This window comes from Oncorhynchus tshawytscha, linkage group LG26, assembly GCF_018296145.1.
Source record: "Oncorhynchus tshawytscha isolate Ot180627B linkage group LG26, Otsh_v2.0, whole genome shotgun sequence".
Classification (NCBI taxonomy): Eukaryota; Metazoa; Chordata; class Actinopteri; order Salmoniformes; family Salmonidae; genus Oncorhynchus; species Oncorhynchus tshawytscha.
The window spans coordinates 26243952-26264980 of record NC_056454.1 but is presented as its reverse complement, the minus strand read 5'-3'; the positions used below and the strand labels follow the sequence as shown (position 1 = coordinate 26264980).

The following is a 21029-nucleotide window of genomic DNA, read 5'->3' as shown; positions in this document are numbered from 1 at the left end:
ACTATGAAAGAATGCATGAAGTACAATTTGCTTCAGTTTATTTCTGTACAGTTGATAAGCACTTCTCTCTCTCCCTCCTCCTCATCTCTCACTCTCTCAGTCCTAAACCCAAGCCAGAAGTCATGGTGCGCTCCCCTCCTGTCATGTCTCCCTCCGGTGGTGCCGCCCAAATGGACTCCAAACTGCCCAATCAGAACAAACCAGGAAGCTGCGGCAGCCAACTTCAGGCTTCGCCCTGCGACCTCAAGACAGTGGGTGTTAAGGGCTCCCAGCAGGGGGGTGTATTGGGGACGGGTCCAGGGGGCATGGGGGGGCTGAAGAACGGCCAGGGCCTGACCTCTGGGGGACAGGGGTCAAAGGTGAAGGTAAAAAGAGAGAGGAGCACCTCGGTGGAGTCCTACAACGAGCAGCAGCCAGACACAGTCACGCCCACCAGCGATGACAAGGGTGAGTATTACACTGCACTCCAAGAAGTATTCAGCTCAAATATGTCAAGTTGAGTACCGGTATACGTAGTGGTATGAAGTAGTGTACTATTTACTGATGACTTCCTACTTTCTAAGCTTGCATTTCCATGAAGCTAAAGTGCTTATATATTTCTGTTTCTCTAACACAATAGCTGTTGATGTTAGTGGGCATGTTACGAATCCATTCTGTGTGAACATGTGTTGTGGCTGTGGAAACAGCAGCAGGCCCCTGAAAGCGTGTCATTATGGTCACGCACTCTGCCCTTGATCCACTGCTGTGTCGGTCTCTCCTCTGCTCCTGGGAGTCTGGTGCACAGGACTACACTTAGAGAAGGGAGGGGAGAGGGGAAAGTGTGTTTGTGTGTGCTATTGACATGGGAGCTCAGCTCGAACTCTGGTCTGTAGAAACGCACGCACACACATGAAAACACAGCTACACACACACTGACTGTGTGTGTGTGTATACAGACAGTAACAGGGTGAAGAGGATGTGTGTGGCTGAGAGGAGGCAGCCCTACAGTGGAGCTGACTGGTGCTCTGGAGGAGAGAGTGATGAGGACGACAAAGGATTCTTCAGTGAGTGTGTGTGTGTGACTTTGTGTATGTGTTTGTGTGTCTGTCGGTCATCCCCATTACCACCTGCTACTGAAAACTACAGTACCAATGATCCTCTCGGTCCTTCCCCAGACTGTAACTCCAGTGACGTGAAGCCCCAGGACTCCAACTCCCATCCTCCCTCCAACGCCGGACTCAGCCGCTCTTCCACACCCTCCCACAATCCACTAGGGGGCCAGGGCGCAGCGTCAGAGTCGGCGGGTGGTCAGAAGGCTGGGTCTAAAGTGGTTTATGTCTTCACTACAGAGATGGCCAACAAGTAAGACCGATCACAGCGAATGAATGTATATTACACTGCAAAAATATATTTTTCAAGATATTTGATCTTAATCGCCGTATTAATTGTCATATGAAGGTAAAATATCTTGAAATAAGACAATTATCTGCCAGCTTTTATCTGCTAGCTTGGTACGAAAAAACAAGTTAATTATCACTCAATATAAGATATTTAGGCGTGCATAGATTTAACTTTTTGCTAAATGTTCTCCACTCAATGGGCTTTATTCGGTGTGTTTTGTGAGTGTGACTGTGCTTTGCTGGTGACACTATCACACCTCCTCCATGCTTCACGGTGGGAACCACACATGCAGAGGTCATCCGTTCACCTACTTTGCGTCTCACAAAGAAACGGAACCAAAAATCTCAAATTTGTACTCATCAGACCAAGGAACAGATTTCCACCAGTCTAATGTCCATTGTTTGTGTTTCTTGGCCTAAGCAAGACTCTTCTTATTATTGGTGTCCTTTAGTAGTGGTTTCTTTGCAGCAATTCGACCATGAAGGCCTGATTCACGTGGTCTGCTCTGAACAGTTGATGTTGAGATGTGTCTGTTACTTGAACTCTGTGAAGTATTTATTTGGGCTGCAATTTCTGAGGCTGGTAACTAATGAATTTATCCTCTGCGGCAGAGTTAACTCTGGGTCTTCCTTTCCTGTGGCGGACCTCATGAGAGACATTTTCATCGTAGTGCTTGATGGTTTTTGAGACTGCACTTGAAAAAAGTTCTTGAAATGTTCCGTATTGACTGACCCTCATGTCTTAAAGTAATGATGGACTGCTGTTTTTCTTTGCTTATTTGAGCTGTTCTTGCCAAATAGGGCTGTCTTCTGTATACCACCTTCTCACAACACAACTGATTGGCTCCATCGCATTAAGGAAAGAAATTCCACAAATTAACTTTTAACAAGGCACACCTGTTAATTGAAATGCATTCCAGGTGACTACCTCATGATGCTGGTTGAGAGAATGCCAAGAGTGTGCAAAACTGTCATTTAAAAAATATATATATTTCACCTTTATTTAACCAGGTAGGCCAGTTGAGAACAACTTTTCATTTACAACTGCGACCTGGCCAAGATAAAGCAAAGCAGTGCAACACAAACAACAACAAAGTTACACATGGAATAAACAAGTCAATAACACAATACAAAAAAAGCTATATACAGTGTGTGCAAATGAGGTAAGATTAGGGAGGTAAGGCAATAAATAGGCCATAGTGGCAAAGAAATTCCAATTTAGCAATTAAACACTGGAGTGATAGCTGTGCAGAAGATGAATGTGCAAGTAGAGATACTGGGGTGCAAAGGAGAGAAAAAACAATATGGGGATGAGGTAGTTGGATGGGCTATTTACAGATGGGCTATGTACAGGTGCAATGATCTGTGACCTGCTCTGACAGCTGATGCTTAAAGTTAGTGAGGGAGATATGAGTCTTCAGCTTCAGTGATTTTTGCAATTCGTTCCAGTCATTGGCAGCAGAGAACTGGAAGGAAAGGCGGCCAATTGAGGAATTGGCTTTGGGGGTGACCAGTGAAATATACCTTCTGGAGCGTGCGGTACGGGTGGGTGCTGCTATGGTGACCAGTGAGCTGAGATAAGGCGGGGCTTTACCTAGCAAAGACTTCTATATGACCTGGAGCCAGTGGGTTTGGCTGGGTGAATATGAAGCGAGGGACAGCCAACAAGATCATACAGGTCGCAGTGGTGGGTAGTATATGGGGCTTTGGTGACAAAACGGATGGCACTGTGATAGACTGCATCCAATTTGCTGAGTAGAGTGTTGGAGGCTATTTTGTAAATGACATTGCCGAAGTCAAGGATTGGTAGGATAGTCAGTTTTACAGGGGTATGTTTGGCAGCATAAGTGAAGGATACTTTGTTTGCGAAATAGGAAACCGATTCTAGATTTAATTTTGGATTGGAGATGCTTAATGTGAGTCTGGAAGGAGAGTTTACAGTCTAACCAGACACCTAGGTTTTTGTAGTTGTCCACATATTCTAAGTCAGAATCGTCCAGAGTAGTGATGCTGGACGTGCGGGCAGATACAGGCAGCGATCGGTTGAAGAGCATGTATTTAGTTTTACTTGTATTTAAGAGCAGTTGGAGGCCACGGAAGGAGAGTTGTATGGCATTGAAGCTCGTCTGGAGGTTAGTTAACACTGTGTCCAAAGAAGGGCCAGAAGTATACAGAATGGTATCGTCTGCGTAGAGGTGGATCAGAGAATCACTAGCAGCAAGAGCGACATCATTGATGTATACAGAGAAAAGAGTCAGCCCGAGAATTGAACCCTCCGATTTGACACACTGAACTCTGTCTGAGAAGTAGTTGGTGAACCAGGCGAGGCAGTCATTTGAGAAACCAAGGCTGTTTAGTCTGCCGATAAGAATGTGGTGATTGACAGAGTCGAAAGCCTTGGCCACGTTGATGAATACAGCTGCACAGTATTGTCTTTTGTCGATGGCGGTTATGATATCGTTTAGGACCTTGAGCGTGGCTGAAGTGCACCCATGACCAGCTCTGAAACCAGATTGCATAGCGGAGAAGGTACGTTGGGATTCGAAATGGTTGGTAATCTGTTTGTTAACTTGGCTTTCGAAGACCTTAGAAAGGCAGGGTAGGATAGATATAGGTCTGTAACAGTTTGTGTCTAGAGTGTCTCCCCCTTTGAAGAGGGAGATGACCCTGGCAGCTTTCCAATCTTTAGGGATCTCAGACGATACGAAGGAGAGGTTGAACAGGCTAGTAATAGGGGTTGCAACAATTGCGGCGGATAATTTTAGAAAGAGAGGGTTCTGATTGTCTAGCCCAGCTGATTTGTAGGGGTCCAGATTTTGCAACTCTTTCAGAACATCAGCTACCTAGATTTGGGTGAAGGAGAAATGGGGGAGGCATGGGCAAGTTGCTGTGGGGGGTGCAGGGCTGTTGACCGGGGTAGGGGTAGCCAGGTGGACAGCATGGCCAGCCGTTGAGAAATGCCGTTGAAATTCTTATTGTGGATGTGACAGTGTTTCCTTGCCTCAGTGCAGTGGGCAGCTGGGAGGAGGTGCTCTTATTCTCCATGGACTTTAGTGTCCCAGAACTTTTTGGAGTTTGTGCTACATGATGCAAATTTCTGTTTGAAAAATCTAGCCTTTGCTTTCCTAACTGCCTGTATTGGTTCCTAACTTCCCTGAAAAGTTACATATCGCGGGGGCTCTTCGATGCTTATGCAGTACGCCACAGGATGTTTTTGTGCTTGTCAAGGGCCGACAGGTCTGGAGTGAACAAAGGGCTATATCTGTTCCTGGTTCTACATTTTTTTGAACGGGGCATGCTTATTTAAGATTGTGAGGAAAGCACTTTTTAAGAACAACCAGACATCCTCTACTGACGGAATGAGGTCAATATCCTTCCAGGATACCCGGGCCAGGTCGATTAGAAAGGTCTTCTCGCTGAAGTGTTTTAGGGAGCGTTTGACAGTGATGAAGGGTGGACCACAGACCCATTACGGATGTAGGCAATGAGGAAGTGATCGCTGAGATCCTAGTTTAAGACAGTAGAGGTGTATTTAGAGGGCAGGTTGGTCAGGATAATATCTATGAGGGTGCCCATGTTTATGGATTTGGGGTTGTACCTGGTAGGTTCATTGATAATTTGTGTGAGATTGAGGGCATCTAGCTTAGATTGTAGGACGGCCGGCGTGTTAAGCATGTCCCAGTTTAGGTCATCTAACAGTACGAACTCTGAAGATAGATGGTGGGCAATCAATTCACAGTGTCCAGGGCACAGCTGGGGGCACAAGGTGGTCTATAACAAGCGGCAACGGTGAGAGACTTGTTTCTGGAAAGGTGGATTTTTAGAAGAAGAAGCTTGAATCATTTGGGCACAGACCTGGATAGTATGACAGAGCTCTGCAGGCTATCTCTGCAGTAGATTGCAACTCCGCCCCCTTTGGAAGTTATATCTTGTCGAAAAATGTTATAGTTAGGGATGGATTTTTGGTGGCCTTCCTAAGCCAGGGTTCAGACACGGCTAGGACATCAGGGTTGGCGGAGTGTGCTAAAGCAGTGAATAAAACAAACTTAGGGAGGAGGCTTCTAATGTTAACATGCATGAAACCAAGGCTTTTACGGTTACAGAAGTCAACAAAGGAGAGTGCCTGGGGAATGGGAATGGAGCTAGGTGCTGCAGGGCCTGGTTTAACCTCTACATCACCAGAGGAACTGACGAAGAGTAGGATAAGCTTACGGCTAAAGGCTATAAGAACTAGCCGTCTAGTGCGTTCGGAACAGAGAGTAAAAGGAGGTTTCTGGGCGTGGAAGAATAGATTCAAGGCATAATGTACAGACAAGGGTATGGTAGGATGTGAATACAGTGGAGGTAAACCTAGGCATTGAGTCCCGATGAGAGAGGTTTTGTCTCTAGAAACATCATAATCGAATATGTGAGGTTACCGCATGTGTGGGAGGTGGAACAAAGGGGCTAGTTAAGGCATATTGTGCAGGGCTGGAGGCTCTATAGTGAAATAAGACAATAATCACTAACCAGAACAGCAATGGACAAGGCATATTGACATTTGGGTATGCGTAGCCGAGTGATCAAATGGACCAGTGGGTAGCTAGGCGAGCTGGAGACACGGCGACTCAGACAGCTACCGGGCCGGGGCTAGCAGAAGGGCCTTAGGGGGACGTCGCAACGGAAGAGTCTGTTTTAGCCCCCTTGGGCGGTTACGTCGGCAGACCAGTCGTGTTGGATTGGCAGGGCTCCGTGTAGGCAATAAAAGGCTCCAGGCCAATTGGCAAATAGGTATTGTAGCCCAAGAAATTGGTTGATGGACAGTCCGATATGCTCTAGACAAGGCAAAGCGTGGCTTCTTTGAAGAATCTCAAATAGAAAATATATTTTGATTTGTTTAACACTTTTGTTTACTACGTGATTCCATGTGTGTTATTTCATAGTTTTGATGTCTTCACTATTATTTTATGTAGAAAATAGTAAAAATAAAGAAAAACTTTTGACTAAGTGTGTCCAAACTTTTGACTGGTGCTTTATATAAACTGAACAAAAATAAACGCAACAATTAATAAGGGATTGTGACATCAATAAGGGATCATAGCTTTCACCTGGTCAGTGTGTCATGGAAAGATATTCCTAATGTTTTGTACACTCAGGGCACACACACACACACACACACACACACTGTACACACGGAGGGGGCAGAGAATAATAACCAATGTGCATAAGCACATCATGCTGCACATTTCTCTGAGAAAGTAGAGGAGACATCAAATCCAGAAATATTGCTCTCCACCGAACATGTGAAAGCCTGCAGCTATGCTTTGTTTTCAGTGTGCTTGCCTGAAAGTGTGTGTGTGTTTCAGTTAGCTCAGATTAACACTGTCCTCTGTAGGGAATAGGAGATGAAAGATGTGGATGTTAATTGGAAAATGTGTGTAAAGTTGTTTGTTTAGTCTGTCAACCTTGGCATTTCCTTCATGCCCTTGTCTAACACTGCTGTCATTCTGCTGGCACACGTGGACACACACCACGCATGCGCACACACACATAGACCGCTGACTGATGTGTGACTGTCTGGTTTCTGATCCTCAGGGCAGCCGATGCTGTTTTAACAGGACACTCAGAAAACATAATCAACTTCCACATGAAAAACATATCCAACAGCAAGGACAAGACCCCCCTCCCACCCCTGGTAAGAACACACACACACACACACACACACACACACACACACACACACACACACACACACACAGTCTTGCATAACTAACCTAGTGGGGACACACAATTCAGTCCCCTTAAATGACATTTTCCCTAACCTTAACCTTAAAACCAAACCTCAACCCTAACCCAGCTCCTATCCCAAATTCTAAGCCTAACACTAACCTTAACCCTAAACCGCCTTGAAATAGCATTGTGGGGACTAACAAAATGTTCCCAGTTGGTAAAATTTTGGTTTGTTTACTATTCTTGTGGGGACTTAGTTTAACACGTCCAGTATAGTTAAACACACACACATACACACAATACACAGTGACAAAGGTGATGATCGCAGGCTTTGATAAAGACTTACAAACCCTCACTTACTCAAGCCTCCTTGTTTTTAATTCCCTCTCTCTTTTTTCCTTTCTTCATTTTAGAACAATCAGACAGGACCCCTCCGAGGTGACTCCAAGCCCTCTCAGCAGTCATCTCACCCCTCAGACCAGAACCACCAGACAGTGTCTAAACCTGGCATGACTGATCAAGCTCCACCCCAGCCCCCTCCCCAGGGGATTAAGCCTGGTTCACTCACCCAGGATGGGGCCTCCTCAGCAGGCATGGACCCCAAGAAAATCCCTGGTAATACCATGGGTCCAGGTGACCAGGCCCCTGGGTGCCAGCCTCAGTCCGAACAGGGCATGCCCCCTGTGAACCCCCCTCAGCCTGGGGAAGGAGGAGGGCCGGGGTCAATGGGGATGGGTCACCCTGGTCTGACACCCCAGCAGCAGCAGCAGCAGCAACTGGCCCAGGAGCTTCTCAACATGGAGGCCAATACCGAGGGACTGTCCCAGGAACAGCTGGAGCACCGCCAACGCTCCCTCCAGACCCTCCGAGACATCCAGCGCATGCTCTTCCCTGACGACCGCGACGCCCCACCGCCACCCGGCCCCCATGGGGGACCCCCACAGCCCCACGACGGCATGCCTGATGTGGGACCCAGGAGGCCGGAGCAGGGACCTCTCCAGGCCATGATGGCCCAGTCCCAGAGCCTAGGTCCACCAGTGGGACCAGGAGGGCCCCGACCCCAGGGACCCCCATTCGGCCCCCTGCATGGACACCCCAGAGACATGCCCCCCTTCCCAGACGAGCTGGGTCACATGATAGGTCCTGGGGGGTGTGGAGACGGAGATCACATGACCCCGGAGCAGGTGGCCTGGCTGAAGCTGCAGCAAGAGTTCTACGAGGAGAAGAAGAGGAAACAGGAAATGCATCACCGCCCACTTCCTCCCGACATGATGATGCATCCCCACGGGCCGCGCGGCATGATGAGAGGACCCCCACCTCCCTACCAGGTGGGCCCCGGAGAGGTGTGGGGTCCAGGGGGGCCGGGAGGGCCATCAGAGCACTACCAGGAGCGCATTGCCATGGGCCCCAGAGGGATGCCGCCTCACATGCAGAGGATGCCAGGGTTCCCCCAAGGCATGATGAATCCTGATATGGAGGGACCCCCCAGGCCCGGGATGGGCTGGCCTGAAGACATGCCCCCCAGAATGGGGATGGGGGATGGCCGAGGGTTCCCAGGAGGGCCAGGGGGGATGTTCGGAGGTCCAGGGTTGCGGGGAGAGCGCTTCCCCAACCCCCAGTCAGTCCAGGAGGCTATGTTTCACCAGGGCATGGGGGGTGACAAGGGACAGGGCCTTCCTCCACAGATGATGATGGAGATGCAGAGGATGATGGGACACCAAAGAGGCGGCATGGAGCCGGGCAACGGGGGCGGGATGATGTTTCCCAGGATGCCTGGCGAGGGCCCCATGAGCCCCTCCTCCAGACTGGCTGTGATGGGGGGCCGGGATATGGGCCCTGAGTTTGGCATGGGCCCCCATGGGAACCCCCAACTACGAGATGGGCCAATGAATATGAGCCCAGACGAGATAATGAGAATGAGAGGGCCTCCAATGGACAACATGGGGCCCCAGGGAAGGCAGATGCAGGGGTCCCACTTCCCTGACCATCCCCAGCCAGGGGACTTCCCCATGGGGCCCGGACGGCCCTTCCCCGGGGGTCCTGGAAGTATGAGGGGGCCTCATGGAGAGCAGCCCTACCGTGGCCCGGAGCACAGGACCACGCCTACGGCGGGCAACGGCCGACTCAACCACCTTCCCCCCGCCGCCGGAACACCCCAGGGCCAGAGGGGACGTAAGCCTGCAGAACTGAACATCCAGTCAGGAGGGGCCAGCTCACCCAGTCTCAATCCCCTCAAGTCCCCTCCTTTGAGGCAGGTGCAATCCCCCATGATGGGCTCTCCCTCTGGGAACCTCAAGTCCCCCCAGACCCCCTCCCAGCTGGCTGGTATGCTCTCAGGCCCTCCGGGACCCAACGGCCCCCCTAACACTGCCAACTCGGCCCCAATGAAGTCCCCTCACTCTATGATGGGGTCTGCTGGTGCCTCCCCAGTACATATGAGGTCCCCATCCCTCCCCAACCCTTCTCCAGGGTGGGCATCCTCCCCCAAACCCCCCATGCCCAGCCCAGTACTCCCCCAGCAGCAGGGGGGAAAAACCCCCCTCAGTATGACCTCACCTAACATGATGGGTAACATGGAGCAAGGTACAGTACTTCTATGGCTTTATTCTTGTTGATGTTCTTTCTCCCTCTACCGCTCTCTTTTTCTCTCGCTCTCGCTCGCTCTCTCGCTAATCAAATTTGATTTGTCACGTACTTCGTAAACAACAGGTGTGGACTAACAGTGAAATGCTTACTTATGGGCCCTTCCCAACAATGCAGAGAGAAATAATAGAAAATTAAAACACATAATAATAATAATAATAATAATAATAATAATAATAATAATAATAAATACACATTCAGTAATGAAAACTTGGTTATATACATGGGGTACCTGTACTGAGTTGATGTGCAGGGGTAAGAGGTGGATATGTACATATAGGTAGGAATAAAGTGACTAGGCAACATGATAAATGGTAACAGCAATGTATGTAACAGCAACGTATGTAACAGCAACGTATGTAACAGCAACGTATGTAACAGCAACGTATGTAACAGCAACGTATGTAACAGCAACGTATGTGATGCGTCAGTCGGTACCAAAATGGTAAATGCAGATAGTCCGGGTAGCTATTTGGTTAACTTTTTAACTAACTATTTAGCATTCTTGGGTGACTGGAGTCTTTGACCATTTTTAGGGCCTTCCTCTGACACCGCCTGGTATAGAGGTCCTGTATAACAGAGCACCCAGCTCCTGTGATGTACTGGGCCGTACGCACTACCCTGTGTAGTGCCTTGCAGTCGGATGCAAAGCAGTTGCCATACGAAGCTGTGATACAACCAGTCAAGATGCTCTCAGTGGTGCGGCTGTAGAACTTTTTGAGGATCTGAGGGCCCATGCCAAATCGTTTCAGCCTCCTGAGGGGGACGAGGCGTTGTCGTGCCCTCTTCACGACTGTGTTGGTGTGTGTGTGTGGACCATGGCAGATCCAACTTGAAGCTCTCAACCCTCTAATACAGCCCCGTTGATGTGAATGGGCGAGTGCTCGACCCTCTTTAATACAGCCCCGTTGATGTGAATGGGCGAGTGCTCGACCCTCTTTAATACAGCCCCGTTGATGTGAATGGGCGAGTGCTCCCCTCTTTAATACAGCCCCGTTGATGTGAATGGGCGAGTGCTCGACCCTCTTTAATACAGCCCCGTTGATGTGAATGGGCGAGTGCTCGACCCTCTTTAATACAGCCCCGTTGATGTGAATGGGCGAGTGCTCGACCCTCTTTAATACAGCCCCGTTGATGTGAATGGGAGAGTGCTCTACCCTCTTTAATACAGCCCCGTTGATGTGAATGGGCGAGTGCTCGACAGCCCCGTTGATGTGAATGGGAGAGTGCTCGACCCTCTTTAATACAGCCCCGTGATGTGAATGGGAGAGTGCTCGACCCTCTTTAATACAGCCCCGTTGATGTGAATGGGAGATACAGCCCCGCTGATGTGAATGGGCGAGTGCTCCCCTCTTTAATACAGCCCCGTTGATGTGAATGGGAGAGTGCTCGACCCTCTTTAATACAGCCCCGTTGATGTGAATGGGCGAGTGCTCGACCCTCTTTAATACAGCCCCGTTGATGTGAATGGGCGAGTGCTCGACCCTCTTTAATACAGCCCCGTTGATGTGAATGGGCGAGTGCTCGACCCTCTTTAATACAGCCCCGTTGATGTGAATGGGCGAGTCCTTTTCCGGTAGTCCACGGTCAGCTCCTTTGTCTTGCTGAGGTCTCTGACCTCCTCCCTATAGGCTGTCTCATCTCTCTCTCCCCCTCTTTCTCTCAACTGCTGTGATAAACAACATAAAACATGTGTATTTCAATTTCAAGACAGATAATATTCATTTTCAAGGAGATTTTAATACTTACTACCTTTCTCTTGAGTGATGATGACCTCACGTCTTTAATAGAGGGCTGTTTTGTAATGTCTGTTGACCAAAGCAGTCTAAACAGACCTCTGTGTTGTGTATCAGGCAGGCTAGCATTTGTCTGTCATCTTTAAATCATGTAATTTATAAGTCAATTGAAAGCATCATTCTCATCCATCCATTCTCATCCATCATTCTCACACATTTTCCCAAAGCAGAAAAATTCAGGGAAATCACACCCCCATCATTTTTTACGATTAAAACATTTTAAAGTTTAATTTAACCTTTTATTTAACTAGGCAAGTCAGTTAAGAACAAATTCTTATTTACAATGACTGCCTACACCGGACAAACACTGGACGACACTGGGACAATTGTGCGCCACCCGACGGGACTCCCAATCACGGCCGGTTGATGTCTGTATCTAAAATGTATTTGCCTCAATGCCCCTTATATATCTATTTCAAACCAGGATATATTTTGCTACCTAAGGTAAATAGTTCTTATATTTCATCTCTCTCTCCTCTCTCTCTCTCTCTCCTCTCTCACCTCTCTCACCAGGTGGTAACGTCCCCCCCTCGTCGGGAGCCCAGTCTGGCCCCATGCCCCTCCAGGGGGGTCCAGGTGGCGCCCCGACCGGCAGCCCCTATTCCCTCCCCCCCGAACCCACGCTATCCCAGAACCCCCTCTCCATCATGATGTCACGCATGTCTAAGTTCGCCATGCCAAGCTCCACCCCCCTCTACCACGACGCCATCAAGACGGTGGCGAGCTCGGACGACGACTCGCCCCCTGCGCGCTCCCCAAATCTACCCCCCATGAACAACAATGGTGAGTGGATGGAGACATGGCTAGAAGTCATGTTAAACCATTTTTGAGATGTATTTTGAACCCTTTTTCATAGAGGTGTGACTCTGTTTACGCCACTTGATGTAGGTTTGCTGTCTGTGTTGTATGGTGCACTAACATCCCTCTTGTCTCTCTCTGTGGCCCTCTGTAGGTATGGGAATGAACCAGCACCAAGGTCCTCCTCGTATGATGGGCCCCGGCTCCTCTAGCTCAATGCCTACCCTCAGTCCTTTGGGTATGACCCCCATGGGCTCCCAGCCTCTCTCCCACGGCATGCCCCAGCAGATGCCTTCTCCCAACATTGGCCCGAGCATGATGCCCCATGGCATGATGATGCCGCCCAACCCCCAGGACCAAGGCATGGGCAACCCCCAGATGATGCCCCAGGGGCGCATGGGCTACTCCCACCGAGTGCAGGGCTACCCCCTGCCCCAATCCCCCTCCCAGCAGGGTCCCTTCTCCCCCCACAATGGCCCCGGGCCCCAGGGCTTCCCAGGACATCCCATGGGCTTCCAGGGAGAGGGGGGTCCTATGGGGGGTCGGATGGGGAACATGCCCCATGGAGGGGGAGGCGACGGGGGTAGGCCCAACAACCCTGGAGGACCGCAGTTCAACATGCAGGGAGAGTTTAGTGATGCAGATCTGCATGAAGTGATGCGAACAGGAGCATCCGGTATGCCAGAGTTTGACCTGTCCAGGATCATCCCATCAGAGAAGCCCAGCCAGACTCTGTCCTACTACCCCAGGGGAGGAGGAGATGGGCCTGGCCCAGGGGGGAAACCTCCACACATGCAGGGGATGATGCAGGGTATGATGGGGGAGGGCCCGCCCAGGATGGGCATGTCCATGCAAGGGATGGGGGGGATGGCTGGGGGGCCGGGAGGTGGTATGGCCCCCCAGGACATGCCCATGGGAAACCCTTCCCACAATCATATGCGGCCGCATGGACCCCCAGGGTTCATGGGTCAGGGAATGATGGGACCCCAGCACCGGATGATGTCACCGGGGGGCATGATGCAGGGGAAGGAGAGGGGGGTGCTCTACAACCACCCTGGGCCTGGGGGGTCGCCCAATATGATGATGTCACTACAAGGCATGGGTGCCCCCCCCCAGCAGACGATGATGATGGGGGGGCATATGAGGCAGCGTGGCAGGGACATGGACATGGGGTTCAGCCCAGGACCCGGAATGTTCTAACACACAACTCATAGAATCTTGGACCTTGAATGTTCTGAGCCGATATACAGTATGAGGATGGAATAAGTCTCACAGCAGATAAGAGCTGGATTAAAACGCAGGAAGTAAGGAATGAAAGACAGAGGTGGGTTCTCTGGATTGAAACATGTAGTGCAGAGGAATGGGTAGTTAATGGCTTGTGGGAGCTACATAGCCCAGTACTTGTCTTTTACCACAAGCATTTCATTTAGTCTCTTCAGAAATGTCTGAATGTATGGGATTGCTGTGCTTCAATGTCAATTTAAACTGTTCAAGTGTTTTTTTTCTTCTAAATCTCTGATTATAAGGGTGAGTTGAGCATCGGGGAGGAATGGAGTGAACCACCTTGGAGGGCTGTACATCGACTTTTTCAAATCAGTTAAAAATCAACAATGGATTTGTCCGGTAATGGATAACAAACATAGAAAGACTTTGTGGAATAAAAACGTACTTGGAGAAGATTTCAATGGCACTCCCATCTTCTCTCTGGCTCCATCCTTTTGACTATTTCTGTCCAGTATGACTGTGTGTGTATGCGCCTGTGGGTGTGTTTTTGTTGTACGTATGTATAGGGATTCTATCAATGACCTCTAAGCTCTCTTATCCACCTTTCATTGGGGGAGGGACGCCCCACTAAAGAACAGTACTGTTTTCCATTAATTTCTTTAACTCCAGTGTATAACAAACCAAACTATGACCTCAAAGATACTAGTATTATTAAAAAAGCACAAACATGGATCAACTTAAGTGTCTTACTCACATATGAACATTTCTACCAGCCAGTCAGTGTGAATAGCAGTAGTACTGTTCTGTGTGCTCTTACTCCTGTTTGTTCTTCTATTTACTCTGGAATATCATTCCCACAGCATTAATCTCATAGAAAATGAACTGAGTGGGATCAGACTGTAGAACTGGTGAGCTCATCATGTACCTTATAGTCATCTCAGACATTAGTGAGACAGGCCTCGATGAGCTAGTCAGGTGCTGTATGTATGGTGGTCTCAGACATTAGTGGAACAGGCCTCGATGAGCTAGTCAGGTGCTGTATGTATGGTGGTCTCAGACATTAGTGGAACAGGGTATCAAGAAAGACAGAAATCTGACCACCAACATCTTTCCAGACCATATAACATTACTTTTCCTGCTCAAGTCACATGGTAAGGAAAAACTAAGATCCCTACTTCCCTACTAAGATCCCCTGTGTAAGCTTGTCATGTGTACCTCCATTGTCTTTGGTACAGAGACGTCTTCCAAGGCTGTGACAATGGAAGACAACATATTGGCCGTGTTTGAGTGGATCAAAACTACAATGTATCAGACAGTGCCATTGTTCCACTCTAATCAGGGACTTATTTAGACCTGGGACAAAGGGTAGGTAGAACAGAAAACAAGCAGGCTCCAGACCTCGTAGGGTAAGAGCGGAATGCCCCTGAATTCTAATACATGACTGAAAGGTGAGGTTCAGGTATCCTTACGAGGCCTACTGACCATATATGACCACTGGTGTTGAGATTGGACCACAATTTGCATTGCTATGCTGCACAGTAGTGAGAGACAAAGCCTTGACCAACTCTTTTATTACTCTCCACCACTCCAAAGCAAAGGCAAAGAATTTCAGGGCAACTCTCCATGATTTGGCATACAACTAACAAGCAAATTAAATCACTCCAGTGTGGGGGTGTATATTTGCTCATATGTCCATGCATTTCATTTATACACAATACAATCCTAAAAGGCAGCACCTAGTGTTTCACTCACGACAGACTTTTAGCAGAGTAATTCCCTTTTAGCAGGTTCTAAAATGAATGATTTGGAGTGGGTAAACGTGCACACACACACACATTTGGTTCCCTTGGTTTATGAACACAACGTACATGATGTGCTTGGTTTTCCCCTGAGGAAAAGATTGCAGTTTGATATGAAGAAATTTAGTTCACTCTAAAAGCAACAAAGCCAGAACATATTTCAGCTAGTTAGAATCTGGTGCACTATAATTTACAGTACTGTGCATAAAGTAATCAGATATACTGAATTTATACAGTAAATACACATTGCTGTGTGCATAGTAGTCACAGAATGTAAACATATGAATATAAATTGGTAACACTTATTTAGGCAGAATATATTACCAGATCATTTCAAAAATTAAGACCTCTAAGTAAAACTCTTCATCTTAACCAGTATGAGCAGTAACACACAGGATGCCCATTGCCCTGATATCAGCTGGATGTGGTTTCAAAGCCAGTTATACACTTTGACAGTGAAGCTATATTTGTGCGTTTAGACAGTGAGGTATCCTAACACACAGTTTGTACTGTAATACAGCCTGTTTTCAAAGTCTGAGACAGTGGGCCTCCCGTCAATGAGCATTAAGACAACCGCGTACTCACACTTTGAAAACCTCTGTTGTAATACACTGGCTAGTGATAGGCAAATGCTAGGCTAGGGCTGGAGAGTGGAAGTCTCTGGTGGGATGTAAACACGGTGGCTGGTAACAGTGAGTGCATGGGGTAGAGCTGGGGGTCGCAGAAGCCTCAGGGTTCAGCCACGCCCTTTGTGCGGTTGCAGAGTGACTCGTAGAGCTCAAAGGTCAGTGAGTAGTTGGAGAGGGCCTGCTTGAACTCCTGCAGGGGGCAGTAGACTCCACTACAGCCTGGAACCAACTGGTCCTACAGAGACGGATCAAAATAAAGAATGTGTAAGAAAGACACTAATCACGTTTCCATCCATAGTTATACCGTATAAAAAAATGCAGATCATTTGTTCGTTCAACAGGGAGGGACCTTTTTGTATTGGTAAAATATATTATGCGAGAAATGGTGGTGAAAACTGACTCAGTAAACTATGCAGTTTATTAGGCTACAGATTAAATAAATTGATGACCTTCACAGGGGTGTGAAAGTGCAAGGTGATGAGCGTGATGCTCCTTTCCAAATAAATATTGATGATCTTATTTTGGTGACATGATGATTGATGCACCACTACCATTTGACAAATAAATAGTATCCACAATCTCATCATGTAGACTACTAGCCTGCCGCATGTGCCAAGAGGAGAGTTGGCACATTTGCTATTTAACGCAATAGTTGTGACAAAACTATCAGTAGAGTTGAAAATGCATTGGAAACACAAAACTTTAGATTTCAACTTTAGCGAAAAAGTACATGTACTGATTTTTTTTTTATCCGCAACAAGTCAGTTTGGTGGAAACATTTTCTTTATGCGGATTTTAGAATATTCACATAAAAATCTGTCGCCAATAGCGAAGGTGCATAAAGATGGCGTCCCCCCAAGTACTTAACACAAATGTCTTGTTTGCTCAGTTCGCCGTATTGTACAATGTTCTCCATTACTCTTTTTTTATATTGGCATCAGCACAGTATACATGATCCCAATTCTAGCTCCAATACTGCGACATTTTGAAAAAAAAATATTGTGCTGATTTACTGGCACATTGGACCATGTTGCGCACCGTAGTTTAAGAACTCTGTGGGTAGTGCTAAAAACAATGATGTCATATCTGAATTCCTCCACCTTTATGTACCTTCACCATTGGATGGAAACCTAGCTAGACAAACAGATCACTGACTCTCGGAGAGAAACAGTCTGGAAATTGTTTCAATATTGTGAGCCCTGCATCCTACCTGGCCAATGTAGGACACTTTGACGAAGGCCTCTTTGGTCTGCCGATGCTGGTGCAGCTCCAGGGTGATGTCTGAAGCGTACGGTGGCCATCGCATGTCAAAAATCCCCAGAGCCATGAGACAGGGTATCAGAGTGGTGTCGTGGGCAGAGTACAGGAAGAGCTTCCTGAAAGAAACACATCAGAAATCTGAGAGTATTTATGCATGTTGTTGCTAAACGTTCTAAGAATGTGCCATTCGGAAAAGGACATTTGCTACCATCAAGTGGTTGGGTTGAGAACTGCAAATCTCTGCTACTGGCTCTGTGTTCTAATGGACAGGTAAATGTTACAGTAGTTCACCTGTTGGGCTCTGAGGTTGTGTCCTGTAGTTTATCTTCTATGTTGCCCATTAGGACATGCAGGAGGGGACCCACACACAGCTGCAGGTTCTCCCTAGTCGCAACAAACCAACCCGAGAGAAGATTAAGAAAACAACTGTAGTGGGTGATTTTTTAAAACACCTCTAATGCACAGTGGACTGTGATTTCATAATGTGGAATAAGGAAGCATATGCTCATGGAACAGGGAACTGTATTTTCTGTGTGTTCTACTCCCCAACCCTCTACACATGCTGATCTGTATTTAAATCCCTCTGCCCTTTGACCTCTTGCTGGGTTCGTAGATGTGGTAGATCATCTCCACAGCTCTCCGCTCCACTGTGTTTCTCCAGGAGTCAAGGACTGGTGGGCAGGGTAGGCCGTGGGTCTGTTAGAACACACATATTGTTACGTTAAAATGTCAATGTAACGCAGTGATAGTATCACTCATATCCTTTGACCACAATCAACTTTGGTAACAAAAGGATATTTTTTAGTCATGGTATTGTATTTTTGTTGTTTTGTGTCACCTCTCTTGCCACCATGTCGTCCCTGATGAGGATGAAGTCAACCCGTTGTTGGGCAGCGATGCCCAGAGCACTCTTGATGCTCCTCAGGTCCGCAGCAATGTCTGGCAGAGTGGATGACTCCGCCCAGCGATGACTACAGCACACACAGACACAGCCAATTACAAAAACCAACACGAGAGAAACATCCAATCACAAAAATCAACGAGTGAGGGATCCAGCCAATCACAAAAATCAACAAGAAAAGGGACCCAGACAGTCACTCACCCGCTGAGGAGTTTGAGCAGTCTGCATCCATGGTAGTTAGGGTACAGGATCTCTGACTCTGCCTCAGTCGTCAGAATGGGAACCATGTCTTCAGGAGAGGGGGAGCAACATTAGGAGATAGACCCGTATTTCCTATGACACACAAACACAAACTGACACCTACCTCTCTGGCTTTGATAGAACAGCCCTGCCACCAGGCACTTGGCAGACTCTATGGTTCTCACAATGTTAGTGGAACGCACACTGGGAGAGAGAGAAGAATATATCAATGTCTTGTAGGCTACATGTACTCTGTCACAGATCTTACAATCTTGTTGTAGTAGGAGTGTACTTTACCATAATCAGTTATCAACCTGAACGGTATGTTCTTGTTCTGTTAACTATTCATGTCCCCTTTATGCCATTGCTAATTACTTTAGTAAATGTAAAGCTCGAGTTTACATCCTTGTATTCAGTGTCTTTCTTTCTAGATCCATAAAGTAATAACAGTACATTATAGGTTACCTAACCTGGGGCCCAGATATTTCTGCTATACCCTTTAACGTTGTCAAGCAAAAACAAAGGGGGAGTTGGCTACAGAACCAGATGTGACTACCAGGCTACTGGTCTGTACTTACTTGACCTCTGTAGGGCTGAAAGTGGGGCTGAGGATGGCTGTGGTACTTACTAAACCTCTGTAGGGCTGAAGGTGGGGTTGAGGAAGGCTGTGTCCTGGATGTATCTCTTCCTCAGCCTCTCTCCCAGCTCATACAGCTGTTGCATGCCCACCGTGGTCAGCTGACCTGGGTACGTACCCCCCTGCAGGGGAGAGGAACAGGATCAGGAGTCAAAGGTTGCCAAGACAGTCAATCCAAAATGGCATCACCAGTGTCTATCTATTGTGTGCCCGCGGAGTAGTACTGTGGTATGCCAGGTGCACCGTGAAACAGACACAATCCTCCGAAGAGACTCGCAGCAATCTCCCGCTGAGTGAAGGACAAACCTCTCAGTATATGCTCATTGGTCATCTGTTCGTTCCCTCAGTGCCAGGCCCAGACCATAACACTCAGAGCTGGGTCACAGTGAACCACAGATTGTTCTTTCACTTGAACAGTCCTTTAGCTGAGATACAGCCCCCGGTCTAAGCCTCAGGAGAAGGTCTCTCAGGGTGCAAAGTCCTTTATGATGACCCCTACCCTCAAAGACCACTAATAGATTAAATGGGCAACTAGAATTTCAATCCTGACACGTCGTGCCAGTGTGGTGTGTGATGTTACTGGTCTGGAGCGGGAAATCCTAATGGTTGACAGCTGGCTGTGAGTAACCCAGTAAGTGACAGTGACATATGTCTGTATGGAGTCCATGCCAGCACACCTATGTGACAACTTAAATCCATTAACCGTACTTATCCAAGCACTGCCTACTCCTTTCCTTATCTCTCTAGGCACTACTTCCTCTGCTCGTTAACAGACACAGGCATACTCACCGTCAGTATGTTGGCCCGGTAGCTGTCCTCCACCGGTGAGGAGGGCCGTGGACCTCCTTCCAGGTCTGTCACCACATAGTTGATCTGTGTGTGTGCTGGGGGTTCCAGGAGGTTAGGCACCCACTGGGCCTGATACAGACAGGACAAGGAAAAAGGTTAGACTTCCAGATGCTGGTGAACATACCTTCATATGCCTTGTCTTGGAGATGAGGCTAAGATAAATGGATTTCCCTCAACTTCAAGCCCTGGGAAACAGAGCATCAGGTCTGTCAGATGTTCTTGTGTGACACAGGTGGTCTCTCACCTCCATGATGCCTGGTATAGACTTCAGCGGGGTTCGGGCTCCGTGGCGGAACAGGACTTGTACGAGTTTGAGCTCGTAAGGAAAAGGTGGTTCCTTGCATGAGGGGGCCGAATCCGTCTGGGTTGGTTCTGTCTTCTTATGAGACCAGAGCATGGATCCAAACGCCATGGACACCGAGCCCAAAACACCTGCTTTGGTCAAGAGGTTCCTCGTCCTCATGCTTACGTTACTATACTGCCGAGACAGACCACACAATACCAACATTGAACATAGCTTGCTAGCTAGTACACTGCCTATCATTTGCAGCTAACGTTAACCATGTTTAGTGATCTGCATAAGATTTTAGCTAACGGTAGCAAACGTTATTCCAATCTTTATTTTCGGTAGCTAACGTTATCTAGTTAACGTACTGTATACAACTACATTCTGGGTAAACCTGGCACTTGATATTTTGGTGTCGATGATAGCAAGTTATGAAGCAGGCGTTTGAAACAAGCTGGCTGTGTCGGTAATGTCAATATTGAGAATGTGCTGCAGACGGATGAGGTTAGCTAGCTAACTAGCGATACAGTCGATATCTCAGCTAATGTCAAAGCCATTCAAGTAACGTTATCTAAATATGTAACGTTAACTAGCTAACCAGAAATTGATTCATTTTCGGGTTAGCTAGCTCTTTAGCTACTTCAACAGCACAATATGTTGCACTCAAATGTACAGTACTTACGTTTAATTATCACTGGAAGTTATTAACTAGTTTTAAAACAAAATAAAAGTCATCGACTAACTCCGTGTATTTTGAAAACACTTCACCCGGCTAGGGACAAAATGTTTTTTGGAATATGTAGTCATTTCTGGTGTGATCCATGCTTTCAAAGTGAAACTGCTCTTCACGGAAAAGCTACCCACATGCGTCATTTCCCT

General features: G+C 47.7%; 2 protein-coding genes across 9 annotated transcripts in view; one reads left to right on the top strand and one right to left on the bottom strand.

The window, feature by feature from the left end:
* Nucleotides 1–14279, top strand: part of LOC112225437 (B-cell CLL/lymphoma 9 protein) — a 32703-nt gene extending 18424 nt beyond the window's left edge. For 6 of the 7 annotated variants that reach the window (XM_024389407.2, XM_024389410.2, XM_024389406.2 and 3 more), the window contains 7 exons: nt 101–447; nt 936–1043; nt 1155–1341; nt 6954–7053; nt 7502–9671; nt 12041–12310; nt 12480–14279. In XM_024389407.2, coding sequence (XP_024245175.1) covers nt 101–447; nt 936–1043; nt 1155–1341; nt 6954–7053; nt 7502–9671; nt 12041–12310; nt 12480–13525 — 4228 coding nt within the window. In that variant the 3' untranslated portion in view covers nt 13526–14279. The remainder of the gene's footprint in view (nt 1–100; nt 448–935; nt 1044–1154; nt 1342–6953; nt 7054–7501; nt 9672–12040; nt 12311–12479) is intronic. The other variant, XR_002949598.2, reaches the window with a different exon arrangement.
* An 824-nt stretch (nt 14280–15103) lies between these two features.
* On the bottom strand, nt 15104–21029 carry LOC112225438 (lysophosphatidic acid phosphatase type 6). 2 transcript variants are annotated; one of them, XM_024389412.2, is made up of 11 exons: nt 20833–21029; nt 20109–20342; nt 19805–19933; nt 19007–19137; nt 18503–18582; nt 18340–18427; nt 18076–18208; nt 17833–17933; nt 17529–17621; nt 17188–17353; nt 15104–16212 (listed from the first exon to the last, which is right to left on the bottom strand). In XM_024389412.2, the coding sequence occupies exons 2-11, from the start codon at nt 20325–20327 to the stop codon at nt 16078–16080; spliced, it is 1275 nt and encodes a 424-aa protein (XP_024245180.1). In that variant the 5' UTR covers nt 20328–20342; nt 20833–21029; the 3' UTR covers nt 15104–16077. The 2 variants fall into 2 exon arrangements, with proteins under 2 accessions (XP_024245180.1, XP_024245181.1); XM_024389413.2 differs by having other exon boundaries at nt 20109–20337.